The sequence below is a fragment of the Lucilia cuprina genome, chromosome 5 (genome assembly GCF_022045245.1).
Source record: "Lucilia cuprina isolate Lc7/37 chromosome 5, ASM2204524v1, whole genome shotgun sequence".
In the NCBI taxonomy this organism is placed as follows: Eukaryota; Metazoa; Arthropoda; class Insecta; order Diptera; family Calliphoridae; genus Lucilia; species Lucilia cuprina.
Window position 1 is genome coordinate 27,170,476 of NC_060953.1, and position 18,536 is coordinate 27,189,011.

An 18,536-nucleotide genomic window follows, 5' to 3' on the forward strand; every position below is an offset into this window, starting at 1 on the left:
AGTTATTAGTTATATATAAAATTGATAACTCTCCAAGTTTTTGTTCCGATTAAAAAAGTTTGGATTATATAAAATCTATTTTTAGAGAACTACAAAATGTTGTTATAGTGTTTCTTTAACTATTATGTTTTCCGAGATATTTTCGTTTCAAAGTCTTTATTAATTTTTTCATTATTGCGATTATTTTGTAATTACGGGTGTAATGCGTGTAAACCATTACCGATTTTTGTAAAATTACCTCTTTTAAATAAATTAAACATTTATGAATCTTTAAAAAAGTGATTGTTAAAATATATTTACTAGTTCATAAGTTATATGCGTTAAAAAAATAAATTATACATAGCCAATTTCTATAAGTTAAGTGTTTTTTAGTTTTATATGAATATTTAAAAAATACGTGTTATATTTATAAAAATATTTTACACACAAAATCACTTATACACTTATGCCATTTATACTTATATAAAACTTATTTGTGCCAATTTTTAGAGAGATAATAGTATATTTGACGTAATTGTAGCATAAAAAGCCCAAATCGGGAGGTACGGCTGTATGGGGTCTAGGTGAAATAATGGAACAATTTCAACAATTTTCAATAGGCTTCGTCCATGTGCCAAAAAACAAGCTTAGACCAAATTTCATAAAATTATCTTGAAAATTCTGGCCTGTACCTTGCGCACAAGGTTTACATGGACAGCCAACCCTACACCACTTTAGTAGGGAGGGTATATTGGGTTTGAGCTGATGTTTGTAACATAAAAAATATTCGTTCTATACTCAACTTAAAGTATACCAATCAGCTTAGAATCGTTTTCTGAGTCGATTAAGCTATGTCCGTCCGTCCGTCTGGCTGTCCATGTATACCTTGTGCGCAAGGTACATGTCGCAATTTTCAAGATAATTTATTGAAATTCGGCATGCACCCAAGGGCGAAGTCTATTAAAAATGGTTAAAATCGGTCCATTATTTCACCTAGCCCCCATAGAACCCCCCGAAATGGACATATGAGCTCATAATTATGGTAAATATACAGGTATATCGATAAAATGCGACACTACTAAGTTTTATGGAAGTCTTGATGACCCTGTCAAATTTCATAAAAATCGGGTACCTTACTTGAATGTCAAAAATAAACTTATAAACACAAATGGGGCATTTCACGTCAAGTAAACCAACTTTTGAAATCGATGTCTTCCGATTGCAATGAAATTTGCACCATAGTTCTATTGGATAGTAATTCAGACACAGGCGGTCAATGAAATGACATTTTGGGCATGCTGGTGTTTTTTCTCATCCATGTAACTTATTACCTATTGTTCTTAGCAAAATGTGTCCTAAATTGTTTAGATAGCTATTTATGCAATCTTTCGAAAAAAATTAAAAAAAAAATTAATAAAATATTTTTGATTTTTTTAAATCAAAAACATTTTTGACTTTTTTTCAAAATGTGCCCTTTTTATTTTGTTTAAGAAAGCTTAAGTCTTTTTCTAAACGACCTATATGGTCGCTTAGTGGGATGCGAGTGTGATATCTATTAAAAAAAATATTTTGTAACTCAAGATTTAAAATTTTTGAATTTTTTTGCAAAATCAAAAACTTTGTTGACTTTTTTAAAAAAATGGACCCATTTTTTTTTTTTTTTTTTGCTCAGAAGAAAGCTTATGTGTTTTCCTTTAACACCCTTTTTGTCGCTTAGTGGGATGCGAGTAGGATATCTATAAAATAATGTTTTGTAACTCAAGACATACAATTTTTACTATTTTTTTAAAAATAAAACTTTTTTGACTTTTTTCCAAAATGGATTTTTTATTAACCAAAAAGGTTTTCAAGGAAAAGGTCTTTTCCTTGAAAACCTTTTTGGTCGCTTAGTGGGATGCGAGTGGGATATCTATCAAAATAAATGTTTTGTAACTCAAGACAAATGTTTTTAAACTGATTTTTTTTCATATTTGTGTGTAAGTGTTTCTAAAACCTTAAAAATAAAAACCACAACAACTGACCGATAATAGCCACTGGAGGGGTGTAATATGAGGCCGACCGCTATTAATTTTCCACCCCCAAAATTTCTCTGAGTTTTGTATCAAGTGGAAATATTTTATGGTCCTTCTCCGAAGTACCAGTTTATTTTATTATTTTATGACATTTGACTTTAAGAAGTGGGTGGATAGGTAGAAGTTGACAGGTAGGTTATTTATATGGTGGTTTATTTTTATTATTATTTGTAACATTTGGTTAAACTAGGTACTTGAGTATGTAAGCCCTTCTTGACCCTAATAAAAGATTTTAGACTCATTCATTAAAACGATCTTAAAAAACTATTTATTGTCATTCTGAAGACATACGGAAATCATGAAGCACAGATCATCAGATATGCGAAATATTTCCGACGGCTTATTAAAAAAATTCCCTTCGCTGTCATAACGATTAAAAATTTGTGTATCATGCAGGAAAGAGCTCGGAAAGTTGAACGAATTACTGAATTTGAATAGTAATGAGCCTTGCGTTGAAGTTATTCCAGATGAAGACAAAAGTAATTCCGAGAATGAAGACACAACTGTTGATGGTAATGGTTATTCTAACTTTTCAAATTCAACGAATGAGTGTCGAAACCAATACCCTAGGGATGCATTAGAAGTTCTTGAACAAATAAAAGAGAAATACAAAACGTCACAGAGTGAAGCTGAAAGAATTCAACTTCTCACGCTTGCTCCAAGAACATGGAGTTCTGCAAAAACAATGACTGAGTTTGGAACGTCTCAACGAAAAGCAAGAATTGCTAAACAATTGGTTGCTGAGCATGGTATTCTCACACTCCCAAACAAAAAGAAGGGAAAAACGTTGGAGTGCTATACTAAATCTCTAAAAACTCAGTTTTATCAGCGAGATGCTATGAGTCGCCAGATGCCAGGGATGAAAGACTGGATGTCTGTTCGAATCGATGGCAAGAAAGTTCAAATGCAGAAGATAATGGTTTTCCGTAACCTGAATGAATTATTACATTTCAATCTGAATACGAGGATGTCAAAATTGGATTCACAAAATTTACACAACTGAGGCCAAAACATTGCGTTTTGGCAGGAAGCAGCGGAACTCACACAGTATGTGTTTGTATTTACTATGAAAATGTTAAATTGATGTTGAAGGAAATCAACTTAAATTACTTAAAAGATGATTTATAAGAAGATTTACACCATTATCGCGATTGCCTTAAATTGACTATGTGCCCTAATGCTACAACTTCTTGCCACTTAGGTGAATGTTCGAATTGCCCGGAAACCACATCCATCAAAGAAAATTTAATCAACTCTTTTGATCGAGAATGTATTGAGGAGTTAAAATTTGAACCTTGGCTTCAGACTGAAAAACGCACACTGAAAACCATAATTTTAAATGTGGATGATTTTGTGGAAGAACTGTGTAGAGGATTGCTAAATTTGAGAACCCATGAATTTTTAGTCAAAGAGCAGTGGTCATTCTTCAACGACTTGAAAACACATTTGAAGTCTGTTGACTTCATTATTTTTCGCAGAGAACTATAAATATGTTTTTAGGATTTCATAAAAGCATTCCATTTCAAAGTGGGTGTGTAACTAATTACACACTATGTTTTTTTGTTTCTTGAAACACAGTCTTGGCCTTATCTTTATGCGCTATTTTTATTATCTCTATTTTTATTATTATATGTATTTTCACTACAGACCATATCACTATTTTTCCTTCCATATATTTTCTCCCTAATCTTCTTCTCTTTACAGACCAAGCAACTATATTCACAGTAGTTATTTACTACTTGAAAGAAGAAAACCTGGAACACAAAAGTATGTCAATCATATCCGACGATTTAAAACATGACACTGTTGCAATTTATGAGTACCAGAAGATAATACTAATTTTCATCCTACTGCTCATGGTAAAGGAGCATGTGATGGTACTGGAGCAAACCTCAAAAGAAATTCAGCGAAGTATAGCCTCCAGTGCTCTCATCAAGATCGCATCTTAGATGCGACTGCTTTATTCCATTGGGCAAAGAATTATTGTAAAGAAACTAAAATAGTTTTTAGGAGCAAAGAGAATCATGAAGAAACATTGAAAACACTAAAGAGCAGATTCGATGCTGCGGTAACAATCGATGGCACTGCTCAATACCATGCTTTCATACCGCTTGTCGATGGAAGACTCAATTTAAAAAAGTTTTCTGCATCTACTCAATGCGATTTCTTTCTAAAGCCAAAAAAAGAAGCCAGCAGCGAAATCAGTAGCTGAATCTAATAACGCCAAGAAAGTATTGACAAAAATTGCAGCTAATAAAGGTGACAAATAAGGAGGATAAAAGTTTATATTATATGAATTGATCTATTGTGATTAAGATTAAATTTTACTAAATTATTCATCTTTTTATTATTATTATTATTATATATTAAATTAATTATTATTACAAATAAATAACAAAATTAAATTATTCAACATTTCCATAGAAAAAACTGATTTTTATTCCTGAGGTTAACATATTAAGGGTATTACAGTATCGAGGCTATGAAATTTTAGTTGGGTATGTTACATGCCATCGGAAAGGCTAATGTGTCTAGTTTTTCTGCGTAAGTTTAATTTTTAAGGTTTACACACAAGTATGAAAAAAATTAAAACAGTGCAAATTTAAAAACCTTTGTCTTGAGTTACAAAACATTTATTTTGATAGATATCCCACCCTCATCCCACTAAGCGACCAAAAAGGTTTTAAAGGAAAACACATAAGCTTTCTTCTGAGCAAAAAAAATAAAAAATGGGTACATTTTTTTTAAAAAGGCCAACAAAGTTTTTGATTTTGCAAAAAAATTCAAAAAATTTAAATCTTGAGTTACAAAATAATTTTTTCTATAGATATCCCACTCGCATCCCACTAAGCGACCATAAAAGTCGCTTAGGAAAAGACTTAAGCTTTCTTAAAAAAATAAAAAATAAAAAGGGTCCATTTTGAAAAAAAAAGTCAAAAATGTTTTTGATTAAAAAAATCAAAAATATTTTATTAATTTTTTTTAATTTTTTTCGAAAGATTGCATAAATAGCTATCTAAACTATTTGGGACACATTTTGCTAAGAACAATAGGTAATAAGTTACATGGATGCGAAAAAACACCTGCATGGCCAAAATGTCAAATTTTGGCCTCTAACTTAGAAAGCTCACGAGCGATCTTGTTGAAATATTGTGTCTGAATTACTATCCAATAGAACTAACTATGGTGCAAATTTCATCGCGATCGGAAAACATCGATTTCAAAAGTTGGTTCACTTGGCGTGAAATGCCCTAAATATATAGCTCCCATATAAATCCTCTTTCAGAAAATTATTTTTTTTATCCATAAATTGAATTAATACGTATTCTCTAAAATTTTACAAAAAATGCGATTTTCCGAAATCTACAGAGTTCAAATCACAGGTACAGCAAAACTGTAAGAATTATTGATCTAATTTTTCACAGTTTTATTCACTTATATGTTGTCCATAAATCCCCATGAGATGTTCTAAAAATTTAAAATTAGTTTAACAAAGATTCAAAAAAAAAAAATGAAATTGGAGATTTGAAACGGTTGTTGATAAAATCAAACTTTATTGACCATACACAGTGGGGCAGAATGGAAATTTTTTGGAAATAAATCTGGCGTTTCTAAACGGCTGATCCGATCGGGATAAAATTTGGCGTAAGCGTAGCCAAGGAGTATTCGAGTTTTAAGTTTTGAAGATGAACCCCGCAGATGCCCCAGGGACGGAGCTGTGGCGGCTCAAAGTAGGGCATCTACGACATGTACAATTTTTAAACTTGTGCAATTTTTTTGTTTTTCACCCAAATACAAAGATTTATATTATATATATTTTCTGAAATATATCTTGAAAAAACATGCTTGGACATACTACTTATCTCTTATAATATCCGAGTTATAGGCATTTAATAATTTAGTGATACAAAATTTACCATACCTTGGTCCGCCTTTCTTTTGGATACCGGGCGTAATTTTGGACCAAATGGACTCAATTTTTTCTTGTTACTTAGACAACAAAATTTCCAATAATATACAAAAAATTTCAGATCAATATCATTTACAGATCAAAAAATATACGTTTTTTAATTTAAAAATTCAAAAAATTTTAGATTTTGCTGTTTTTTTTGCCCAAAATGTGTCTTTAAGAACATATAACAATTTTATAGTTTTCTAAAAGGTATCTTTACGCAGAACGCTTTGGCGTAAAAAACTTGTCCTATTTTTTGAAAATGTTGCCACTGCATCCTTCCGAATATGACCTATTTTTTTATCAAAACTTCAACTTTGGGCGACATGTTCTAAAATCCCATGTTCTAAAATCCCAACTGAAAGCAGTTTTCGAAACCTCAATATGTTTTCTATTTACTCCAAAAGTATTTTCCCAGCCCTGAAGGAAATGTGGACCCTATGGGCAAAAATGTAAAAAATCCCATTTTTGGAATTTTCATTCCTATTTTTGGGAATTGCGGGATGCCCTTTGACCTTTTCAATTTTTTTTTTTTGCATTTTCTTATTTGAAATGACAAATTTAACAAGCGTTGAAGATTTCATTGAGTTTTGTTCATAAATAAAGATTTTGTCATATATTACATATTTGTTAAATTTCTAAAACTATGATTTATATCAAAATTTTAATAGGGTCGCAGATAGCTACAACAATTTAGTCCATATTTATCCCTTAATATCTTTTTTTAGTTAGATATGGAAATTCTTGACCCTTTACAAAAAATTTCAAGCCAATATCTCAATTACATTCAAAAATATGTTCATTTAAACCTGTGTCCTTTAATTTCATCTTTTTCATACTTATTTTAGTATTAACAGAACATACATTTGGTGTTGAATAAAATATTTGGACAATTTTTAAAAATTATTTAGTTAATTATTTTATTAAAGACTATAACATTGTATATACAATAAAAAATAATACCTGAACTTAATTTTCGGTCATAGAATCTAGTGACATACTCAGTGTTGAAAAGTTGAGTCAAAATCGTGAAATATTGCATTTTGAAGTTTAAACTGTTTCTGAGGTGATTTTTTAATATATAAATTTAAAAAACAAAACTCACACGCATAGAAAAGTAAATAAATAGATGAAAACAGAGTCTATTTGAATTATTATGCATATATATTTAGTTTATCATAATAAGTTCGTATATCTATGTGTGAAAACTTTTTTCAAAATTTAAAAAAATAAAATATCTCCTCATAAAAGTTCTTACTTTAAAACTCAATATCTTCCGATTTTGACCCAACTTTTCAAAACGGAGTATGCCACTAAATTCTACGACCCAAAATTAAGTTTAGGTGTCTCGGCGTTTTCCTGTGTCTTTTTGACATACTTACAGTGTAATTTGTTTTCATTTCAAGAATTAAAAGATCTTTGATTTAATAAAAAATCTAAAAAGCTGTAAGTCTCGTAAAGAGCAATTTCAGGTTGTTACCAACCTTGCCTTTAAATTTTAATATAAATGAACAATAAAATCAAGTTAATATCATAGAATGCCCGTAGTATTTGTACAAAAAAAGAACTTTTTAATTTCTTAGTGAACACAATGTTGACATTTTTCTAATATGTGAAAATTGGCCTGATAATAAATTATCTATTAGACATAATAGTTATTACTGTTATAGATTCGATCACCAAATAGGAGGAGTGGTTGTCATATTAATTAAGAAAAATATTTTTCATCAACCTTTACCACCAAAAACTACTGAAAGTATCGAAAACGTTGGTGTTAGAGATGTTATGGAAATGACTGTGTTGACATTTACTCTTGTTATTTTCCAGGAGGCACTACTGGTTCAGACATCTCAAAACAACTTAAATTTAAAACTGACCTGCGCAAGTTAACAGATACTAGCCATAAATACATATTAGGTGGTGATCTAAACTGCAGACATGTTTATTGTGGATGCATAAAAAATAACAAATGAGGCAATATACTCTATGAGAAAATTTAACTAAACCAAACACAAATATCATTTCCTCATGAATATACTTATATTTATTAGAGTATACAAACGATTAATCGTCGTTCGGTTAATCGATTAATTTTTGACGATTAATCGTGCGAATAAATGAAAATTGTCAATTTTCATATAACGAATAAACCGATTTCTATCAATTAACCGATTAAGAAAAACTCACTATTTAGCAGTAAAATTACTATATATTTTCTACAAAATTTAATATTTTTATAATTTTTTTTTTCTTTTCTTAATTTCTTAATCATTTTTCTATAATAAAGAAAATTTATTTGATGATTTTTGAAAAGAAATCATGGAAATAATTATATCGCTTTTATTTCTACAACCAGTTTTTTGGGAACATTGTTGTGTTCTTAAGTACATATTTCTAATAAGTTTTTCAGTAACAGTTATAGTTGAACTAGTGTTCAATGGAACGTATGAATTCTAGAACTCGTTGAAAATCTTCAATTTTTATGCTCCTGTAAAAGGACTTTAGAGTTTAAAAGACATCCGATTTCAAAAGATGGAATTCCAAATGTATATTAAAAAGTTGGTATTAATATTAATTTCAAATAAAGCTTAGTTCCTCTGCTTCAAAATAATATAATTTATTTCAAATCATCAAGATCATCAAGAAAGAATTGGAAATCTTAAAGAAAATTTGTCACAAAAAAGTAGTTAAAAGTTTTTGAGTCGAAAATGAAACCTTTTTAAATTTAATTTCTTTTTCATTTTTTCTTTAAGTGAGACAGGTAAATAATATAGATTCCCCCAGATTCCCAGCTTTTATTTGATACCAATATTAGCATTATAAAATACATATAAATATTTTAAATATTTGTTTGTAGTCCTTTAAACTTTGAAATCCTTTTATAAGGATATAAAAATCGAAGTACGCAATTCTATAAGTGGAATCTATTTTCACATGCTTATCAACTTTTCCATGTGTGAATGATTTTTTCAAAATTGTTACAGGGTGTAATATGAAGAAAATTATTGTAAAAAGCAATAGTAACATCCGAATAAGATGTTTAACATCACAATATCCCCACATTAATGACATGATCTCATCGCAATTTTACTCTAGTATAGTATATAATTTTTGTTTTAATAGCTTCAAATAGGTTTCTGTAATTTTTTCCTTCATATATAATAATAAATCTTCACTGTAAGTTTTGTACATATTCGAATTAAATAACACATTACTAAGTAGAAAAGGGACATAGCCCCAAAACTCTTTATACTTCAAGTCTCTTTTGAATGTTTGTATGTTTTAAGTTTATAGCGGACTATACGGCTAAACCGTTTTTCTTGCAATTTACACAATGCACATTGGGGCACAAGGTTGGCGATAATTGAATAATTAAAAATTATATTTACGAAAAAAAATTTATATTGCTGGAAAGCTGACATTTCCCTCCATGCAACCCCATCATTAGTTTTTTCCTGGATATTCATTTTTACCCTCAGGCGGAAGTTAAATTCGGAGAAAAATTCTAACAAAAAAATTATTAAATTCAGTTTCTTAATAAGTGTATGTTTATCATGAAGAAAAGAAGATAAAAAAGTCCAAATTTTTAACAAATTACAATAAAATAATTAGTTGTTAATACATGTGTAAAATTTTATAAACATTTACAGTGTCTCTCATAAGTATTCGAATTTAGGTATAATATGAAAAGAAACAAAATTTAATAACATATATATATAAATACAAATATGGCCAAAAATCGCCATTTTAATGATATTACATAAAAAGATGGTACAAATGCCCCAAAATTGTAGACCAATTGGTCAAAAATTATATCGATTCGGTTGATATTTACCCCAATTTTTAACAAAAAAAGCATTCGATTCTATTTTTTGTGTTTCGTATAATATAGTTATATATGAACTACAGAAAAAATTCGTATATTTTTGGACTAAGGACTGTGTAGACAATTTAACAAATTTATTTATTAATTTTGCATACGAAATATGTTATTAAATTAGGTTTCTTTTCACATTATACTTAAATTCGTGTACTTGCTTCTCCTTTTTCCCAGAGATAAAACCAAAATTTGTTATTGGGATTTAATATACCCCTTGGGGTGCCCAAAAATAATATTTTTTGTTACAAGAATCCGTATTTAAACCTTCCAGGATATATTATTGGAATCATTCTTCTATCGCTAATTCAATTTATTCAAACTCAAGTCCGTTTTTATAATACTAGGGTCAAAAATTTTCGGGGAAACTTGTCTTCTATATATTGTTTTAGATATCAGCTGTTATACATTTTAAATTTTCAATATATTGTGGAAGTGTACAACTCCAAAACATGCCTCGCAGAAACGCCATTCAATATAGTGGAATCATTCTATTTATAACCAATGGCCTCTAGGCTGAATGTCACCATATCATTATGGTCTAACTCAAAAATATTGATATCTGTTTAAATATTATCTACTATGATCAAAATAAGCCCAAAATTTTTTACATACAGTGTTGTTGTAATGGGCAACATAATCGTGAATATTATGAGTAGTAAAAACTAAAATCTACTGTATAGGATGACGTTTTGTTAAGGCATGTTTTGGAGTTGTACACCCCTACGATGTCTTGAAAATATAAAATATATTAATGCGAATATCTATAATTATATATACTAGCCAACTTTGTCGGAAAATATTGATCCTAGTGGTACGAAAAGGGACTTAAGATCCAGATAATTCAATTAGAAAGAGAAGAACTATACCAAAAATATATCTTGGAATGTTTAAAAACAGATCTATATAACAAAAATTATTAGTTTTAGATACCTCAAGGAATCTATTAAATCCCAATATTAAATTTAAAATAAAAACGTTCCACAATCCACTATGTTACTGACTTATACGTGCATAAAGGTACGAAAACCCATTTGGGCTTTCGTGACTCAAGATTTTGGAGGTGCTTGGCAAATTTCAAGAACATATTCTTGTCCTACTCGGATCAGGGATAACAAAATTGTAACGATGGTTCTTTTATTGATACTACTTGTTCGTATTATAGAAGAAACATCTTTTCTCCCAGATAATATTGACTATTGCATACCCAAACCCTCTATAGGATACAGGATAATTGTAGTCCACTACAGGCTGAACTATCAGCCATAAAAAGAGCAGCAAATCGGCTCTGGTACTACAGAATATCAAACAGAGATATTCAAATTTGTACCGATAGCCAAGCTGCTATCAAATCCCTGTTTGGTGTATATACTACATCTAAACTAGGGCAGGAATGCAAGGCATCCTTAAAAAGGATGGCGAGACATTCAACAATCGTGCTCAGATGGGTACGGGGACACAGGTGTTTGACTGGCAACTGTATTGCTGATGAGTTAGCGAAAATAGGAGCATCAATGCGGAATACCGCTAAAAGTTTGCAAAAACTTAATAGAAGGAAAATTTATGAACTTTCTCAGATAAGATGGCGTAATGAACCTACTTGCATCAGCATAAGGAAGATATGGCCAAGTCTGGACAGTAAACGCACATCATATCTTCTGCAACTAAACCGTCCTCACATCAGTAACCTTGTTGCTGTCATCACGGGACATAGCTTATTTGGAAACCATGCAAGAAGGTTTGATGTTCCCCATAATGACTTCTGTAGAAGTTGTCAAGATGAAGAGGAGGAAGAATCTATGAAACATCTTCAGATAAGATGGCGTAATGAACCAACTTGCATCAGCACAAGGAAGATATGGCCAAGTCTGGACAGTAAATGCACATCATATCTTCTGCAACTAAACCGTCCTCACATCAGTAACATTGTTGCTTATAGTTCCAAACTACAATTATCCTGTATCCTATAGAGGGTTCTTGGGGAGCTATCTTCCTCCGGGGCAGAGTTTTCGGATATGATATAGCCGAAGTCCCTGTGGAGAAAAGGTTTGGGTATGCAATAGTCAATATTATCTGGGAGAAAAGATGTTTCCTCTATAATACTCGCATGGCCGTATGGCCTGTACGTCCAAGCATTTATAGCATTGATTCTGAGGGCAGTGCTAAGTGACAGTTTTCTGGCTGCCAGATCAGTTGGGATCCTTTTATAAGGATTGCAGTCCTTCTTAGTACCTTGAAAGAAGTGTACAATTGGAGTTATTGTCAAGTGCTTTCCACCAGACAACAGCCCCGTAAAAGAGAATAGGTTTAATAACCGCTTCAGGTATCCAGTTTACAAATTTGGGATTTAGTCCCATCTCTTGCCTATGGCTTTTTTGCAGATATACATTGCCATTAAGGCTTTGTTCATCCTGGCCGTGATGTTCTGTTTCCATGATAGTCTAATATCAAGTATCACCCCAAGGTATTTCGCACTATTTGAAAGTGAGAGTACGACCCCGTTTAGTCGAAGTAAGGCAGAATTATCGATCCTGTATTTTCTAGTATAGAGTACAAGTTCAGTTTTACTAGGGTTCACGCTCAAACCACTGTCAACGCTCCACTGACTTAATAAGTTGAGTGCTGATTCAAGTCTTTGAGATATCGTGTTCAGATGAAAACCTGATACTGCTACCGCAACGTCATCCGCGTATGCGACAGTCTTGTATCTGTATCCAATTTCTTAAGTAGGCTGTTTATGGCCACATTCCATAAAAGTGGTGACAGGACTCCACCTTGAGGTGTTCCCCTAATTGCCATTCTTTGAATACACGCCATTCCCATGTTAAAACAGATGATCCTGTATTGGAGAAGGTCATTTATAAATCCAATCATTGATGTATCAATACCAAGCCCTTCTAGAGCTGATATGATGATGTCAGGTTTTACATTGTTAAAGGTTCCTTCTATGTCCAGAAAGGCTACTAACGTGTATTCCCCAAATTCTAGGGATTTTTCTATATATCCCACTAACGAGTATAAGGCCGTCTCAACTGATTTGCCTTTGGTGTAGGCATGTTGTGAGGGTGATAAGAGCATTGGATCTATTGACTATCTGATGTAGACGTCAATAATTCTCTCTAAAGTTTGAAGAAGAAACGATGATAGACTTATGGGTCTATAATCCTTCGTTTTGAGGATAAACGTCACATTACATTTGGTCCATTGTTTCGGTACGTAGGACCAATTTTGCATTATATTGCAGGTCAGCTGGAATTATGCCATCCGGGCCCGGTGACTTATATGGGTTGAAGCTATTTATTGCCCATTTTATCATGCCCTCGTCTATGTTTATTCCGACCGGGGTCTGACAATATGTTCGTGGTATTTCCATTGTTGTATCCAATGGTAAGCTACCTGGGAAATGAGTGTCCACTAATTCTTGTAGGGATTCTTGTCCACTCGTTGTCCACTCACCGTCATGCTTTTGAATGTAGCCTTGAACGGTTTGTGATTTAGACAGGATTTTGCATAAACGACTTGTCTCTGAAGAGTTTTCGATTCTGCAACAGAAACTTCTCCACGAGCAGCGTTTAGCATTCCTAACCTGATTCTTAATTTTATTCAATGAGGCTTTATATGTGGACCATTCGCGTGATCTTTTGGCCTCATTGAATAGTTTGCGACATCTTATTCTAGGCTTAGCTATTTCCGGGGACCACCAAGGAGGTTTGCCCTTACCCTTTGGTACCGAAGGTTTGCACGTTGTTCTAGTTCCTTGATTAAAAGAGCTATTTGGTTCTGAACCTCTATTTACTACTTTAAGAGTATGGTTTAAAATGAAATCTTGTACGAACTCACCTCGTGTATTGATTGTAGTTCTACCCCATATTGTATGGTGGGCGTTTGCATCTGCGCCTATTATAACAGGGATGCGTTTACCGTTTGCTGCAGTTACTGTCCTGACGACCGTGTTACTTGGCGGGGGGTCTGTCTGGTTGTACGCCACATAGCAGGAGAGGATCCACATTGTGAATTCCCGCATTTCCCATGCTGCAGTTACTGTATCTTCATCACTGTAATCAGATAGAATGAAGATATTTAAGGTGCTTTTAGCAAGTATGCAAGATCTAATATTACCTGTACCTTTTGCGTATAGTAATTTATAGCATTTTACATTGATTCCGAATATGTTGCCGTTTTGGGTCCACGGCTCTTGGATCAATGCTTTATCCTCCCTTTGATATCCAAGGCAGAGGTGTAATGCAACCGAAGCTGCTTTAGAGTGATGTAGGTTCACTTGGATCACTTTTATTTTGGTCAGGGTCGTAGACGATTGTGACGTCAGCTTTGGTCTGTTTTCAGAACCTCGTCTTCGTCAATCACTGCGCCCTGGCTGTCAAATAGATTCCCAAGCAGTTCTGTGCTTGATTGGGCGTCCATTTGACTGTAAGAGTTAGTGACGTCGTCTACTTTTCCCCCGTCCGTGCTTATCGATTTGGGGTCTAGCTTGTCGTCACCCCGGTAGACGCGCAGCTTGATACTATCAAATACGTAGTATACTTTGCCTTGCTTCTCTCGGAGTAACGGCAACGATTCCTAATTAAGGACCACGACCGCCTTTCTGTTTGCACCTTCAGGTTCGGAGACCTTGACTACCTTCCAGTTATGTGTAGGTAGATCAGGGTTTCCACTCTGAAGGTACGCCAGAATCACCTCTGGTTCGTGTGGTTTCGCCGGAATGACCGCGATTGATCTCGGCCTGCAAGGTATCTCACTGACCGGGATCACGTCAAGTTTCGCGCCGGGCCACACTTCCCCTACAGACGTAACAGCTAATGTAAGCAGATTTGCCTAGCGCTCGTTCGTGCAATTTTATGTGGCCTTGGTACCAGCCAGCATCGTCATATTGCGGAGATGGACCGGGATTCTCTTTGAGAATTTTCCAATACACCTCTGGCATGTTCTTCCTCCGATCGCTGCCGTTTAGGCCCTGCAGTTTTAGCATGGTCCGCTGCATCTGAGGTTTTAGGAGGGTCAGAACACTCCGGCTGAGCCAGTAGGGCTTTAGCCCAATCTAGGGACGATTTTTCGTCAGCGGTTAGCGTATCGACCGACTTAATTCCAAGTCGCTCGACTAGACGCAAGGCGGCGCGCCTTTGAACAAAAGCCTTCCTAGATGGATCTTTGCAACTAGAGCGGTAGAGGGAGCATTAGTTGGACCCGACATCGAGTTGGACAATCCAACTTGTCCAGAAGTCGCGGGGGTCACTGCTTGGTCCGCAGTGCCCGAGACAGGGGTGTTTGCTAGTGTACCAGCTAAGGCTTGTGTACCTGATGAAGTGCTTGCCACTACGGGTAAGATTTCCTCGCTGCGTTCAGCCGTGCTATCACCAGAAGGTTGAATAGCAGGCCGTTTGCAGTCCATTAGTTTAGGTTTTCCCAACTGGTTTTTCCACGGGTTGTTTGTTGTTGTTGTTTAAATATTTATAAATATATTTCAGAAATTACAAACTTTTAGCAAAAAAAAAAAACAATATTTAAAGGGAAGGGAGCTTGACACAGTTATCCTGACAAACGCAAAACCATTCCACGCAACAAAAGCTGAACTAAAAATATGGGTGGGAATAATGAAACAGTGGGTAGAACCACGAAAATCCTATAGGGTGATAGCAAGACGAAAAATCTCCTCAAAATGAGAGGAGCACATTTATGCAAAATTGAAAGTGCGGATTCAGGCGTATGTAGAGCATGTGGAGAAGACAGTGAAACTCTAGAGCACTTTCTTTGCCAATGCCAGGCATTTGTGGAAGTGATGTTATTCCGGAAATAATATTCCTGACTGATTTTAAGATTTTTAGGAATTACGTTCAGGAAACTGAGTTTCTGAACACTGAAAATTAATTCATAAAGTTCCTTTTTTATGATAAGGAGCGCACAACAGGCCGGATTGTGTGTGATTTAGTATACATCCTCCTATCAACCTAACCTAACCTAAGTACTTTGAGATCCAAAAAAGTACTATCTGAAATATTTTTTGATACTGAAAGAAAATCTCTTTTTCCATCCCTGGCTCTGATCCACCTTATTGAAAAATTGTATCACTATTCCTGGTATTTATTTTATTTATCCCTGACTCTGATCCACCTTATGGAAAAATTGTATCACTATTCCTGGTATTTATTTTATTTATTTTTTTACTGGGAATTAGCATACTTATATAAACCGTAGTCATCCTACTTTATTGGAATACACTCCTCTGTTGATGGAGATGAAACTACTCTTCAGCATAAAAGTTGTTGGTTTTATTCTTTCAAGTCTTAATATATATTTGAGAATTACGGTCGGTTTTATTAAATCTTAAATAGAATGAGATTTTCATATACGTATTTCAAAAAAGTTCTATAAAACATCTTTCTAAATCACTGTATATCGTAAGAAAATTATTTCAGATTATTTTTAAATATTACTCACATATTAATATTTACATTTCAGATTGACGGAAGTGTTACTCAAAGCTTAAACATATGTTTATCAAGATCGCAATATGAACAAGTAATTGAAACGATGGGCTACGCAACTAATATTATACTTTTAAAAGAATCAATTATTAAAACAGAAAAAGAAATTGAAGCATCTGAAGAAGCATGTGCAAATGAGCACTCTAAAACGAACGATTTTACAAAAATTTGCCTGCAATTTTCAGTGCCAATCTTTAAACTAGATTTAAAAAATGAACATAATATCTCTCTTATACATATAACGTTACAAGAATTTATATTTCATAAAAATGATACCGCACATCAAAAAGAAGTTCAAGTGTTACTACGATCTGTTATTATGGAAGACTTAAAATGCACAACAAAATCCAAGTATAGATATATGGTAAATTCGTCAAAAGATAATGATAATAATCATTTATCTAGAAACAAAATCTCTTATTCGTGTCCAGACTTATCAAATTTTAAAGATTTCGAGATTCTCAATAAATGTATGTCGATGCCCACAAACTTAAATGAAAGAAGGAGAGAAAATATTAAAACAAAAAATTTTAATATAAAATGTTTTAAAAAAATAGATCTAGAAATCAATCAGAAGATTAAAACGGAAAACTTGGTAATATATAAATCTATTACAACGAAGAATATTGATACAAAAAAAGAAGAAGAAATCAAAAGTTTCATTGATTTTAACTGTCTAAATTTAATCATATCTATTGAGAAATGGTTTATGGTGTTTGATTTTTTTGGACTTATTACTAATCAAGTAGACAATTCAGATGATCCAGGAAATCAAAAATCTTCTAACAGTAAGTAGACTTAATATAATTACACAGTAATTTAATTTTAACCTATGAAATGAAATATATGGTTTTAAGAAATGAAATGGTTATAAGTTAGGTCAAAATAAGAAAATATTGGAATTTGAAGATTTTTGATTTGAAAAAAATCTTGAAAACACTTGAAATTTATTGTTCTTTTTATATATTTTAAACCCGTTACTCCATGTACTCAATAGTTGCTCAAACATTAAACTTTTTTGCATTGTTGAAAAATCTAGTGCATTTTTTCTAACTAAAGTATTTAGTTAAATTATTCGGTAGCTTAGAAATTTAAAGATTTGAACAAAGTTTTTTATGAATTGTAATTTAAAATTTTATTTAATGTAACAAAATAATAAACAGATATAGAAAAAACGATCTTTTCCGATACTTATAGAAAATTTTTTTTTGTTTTTCTTAAAATTAAAACTTCTTAAAAATTTTCAAATATGTCCAGCGGAAAAAACAAAATTCGAAAATAAAACGTAGTCCGTTGAATCGAAATATGTTATTTTTTCTGCAATAACTTGCAGTATTTGAAAATATAAGTATATTTCGACACAACCTTCGCATCAAAATTTATTATTTCGTTTAATTTTGGCTGGAAAAAATGAAAAGGAAGAATAAGGCTATTATTTTGAACTTAGACCAATTTATATACATTAGAGTGCTCTAAAAAAACGAAGTTTCGAATTTTGCCCGTCCCACCTCTGGAATAGAATTTCTAAGTGCATATTTACAAGTGTCAAATGTCCACTTAGAAATAAATTTTGAACTTTGATGCAAAGGAATGGGAATGTGTACAGAATAAGCATTTCAGAAAGATTTAAGTTATTGCAAATTCTCCAGGCCATTAACGTGTCTCACAGCACATAAATTCGAAATGTGAAAAAATTACTTATTTTTAAAATATATTCTAAAAAAATATTTTTTACTTTAAATATATTAATAATTACTCAAATAATAGTTTTTGTCCGTATATGATAACGCAAACTTGTTGTCAGCTATGGCACAGTGGGGCAGAATGGAAATTTTTTGGAAATAAATCTGGCATTTCTAAACGGCTGATCCGATCGGGATAAAATTTGGCGTGAGCGTAGCCAAGGAGTATTCGAGTTTAAGTTTTGAAGATGAACCCCGCAGATGCTCCAGGGACGGAGCTGTTGCGGCTCAAAGTAGAGTACCTACGAGATGTAAAATTTTTAAACTCGTGCCATTTTTTTGTTTTTCACCCAAATACAAAGATTTTTATATTTTCTGAAAGCGCTTGACGAGATCTTGAAAAAACATGCATACTACTTATCTCTTATAATATCCGAGTTATAGGCATTTAAAAATTTAGTGATACAAAATTTA

The 18,536-nt window shown here is 32.7% G+C and overlaps 1 protein-coding gene across 1 annotated transcript in view; it reads left to right on the forward strand.

Moving 5' to 3' along the window:
- LOC111679326 (vacuolar protein sorting-associated protein 13D) overlaps positions 1–18,536 on the forward strand; it is a 476,071-nt gene that overhangs the window by 226,797 nt on the left and 230,738 nt on the right. Inside the window, exon 6 of the mRNA XM_046952421.1 lies at positions 16,355–17,168. Coding sequence (XP_046808377.1) covers positions 16,355–17,168 — 814 coding nt within the window. The remainder of the gene's footprint in view (positions 1–16,354; positions 17,169–18,536) is intronic.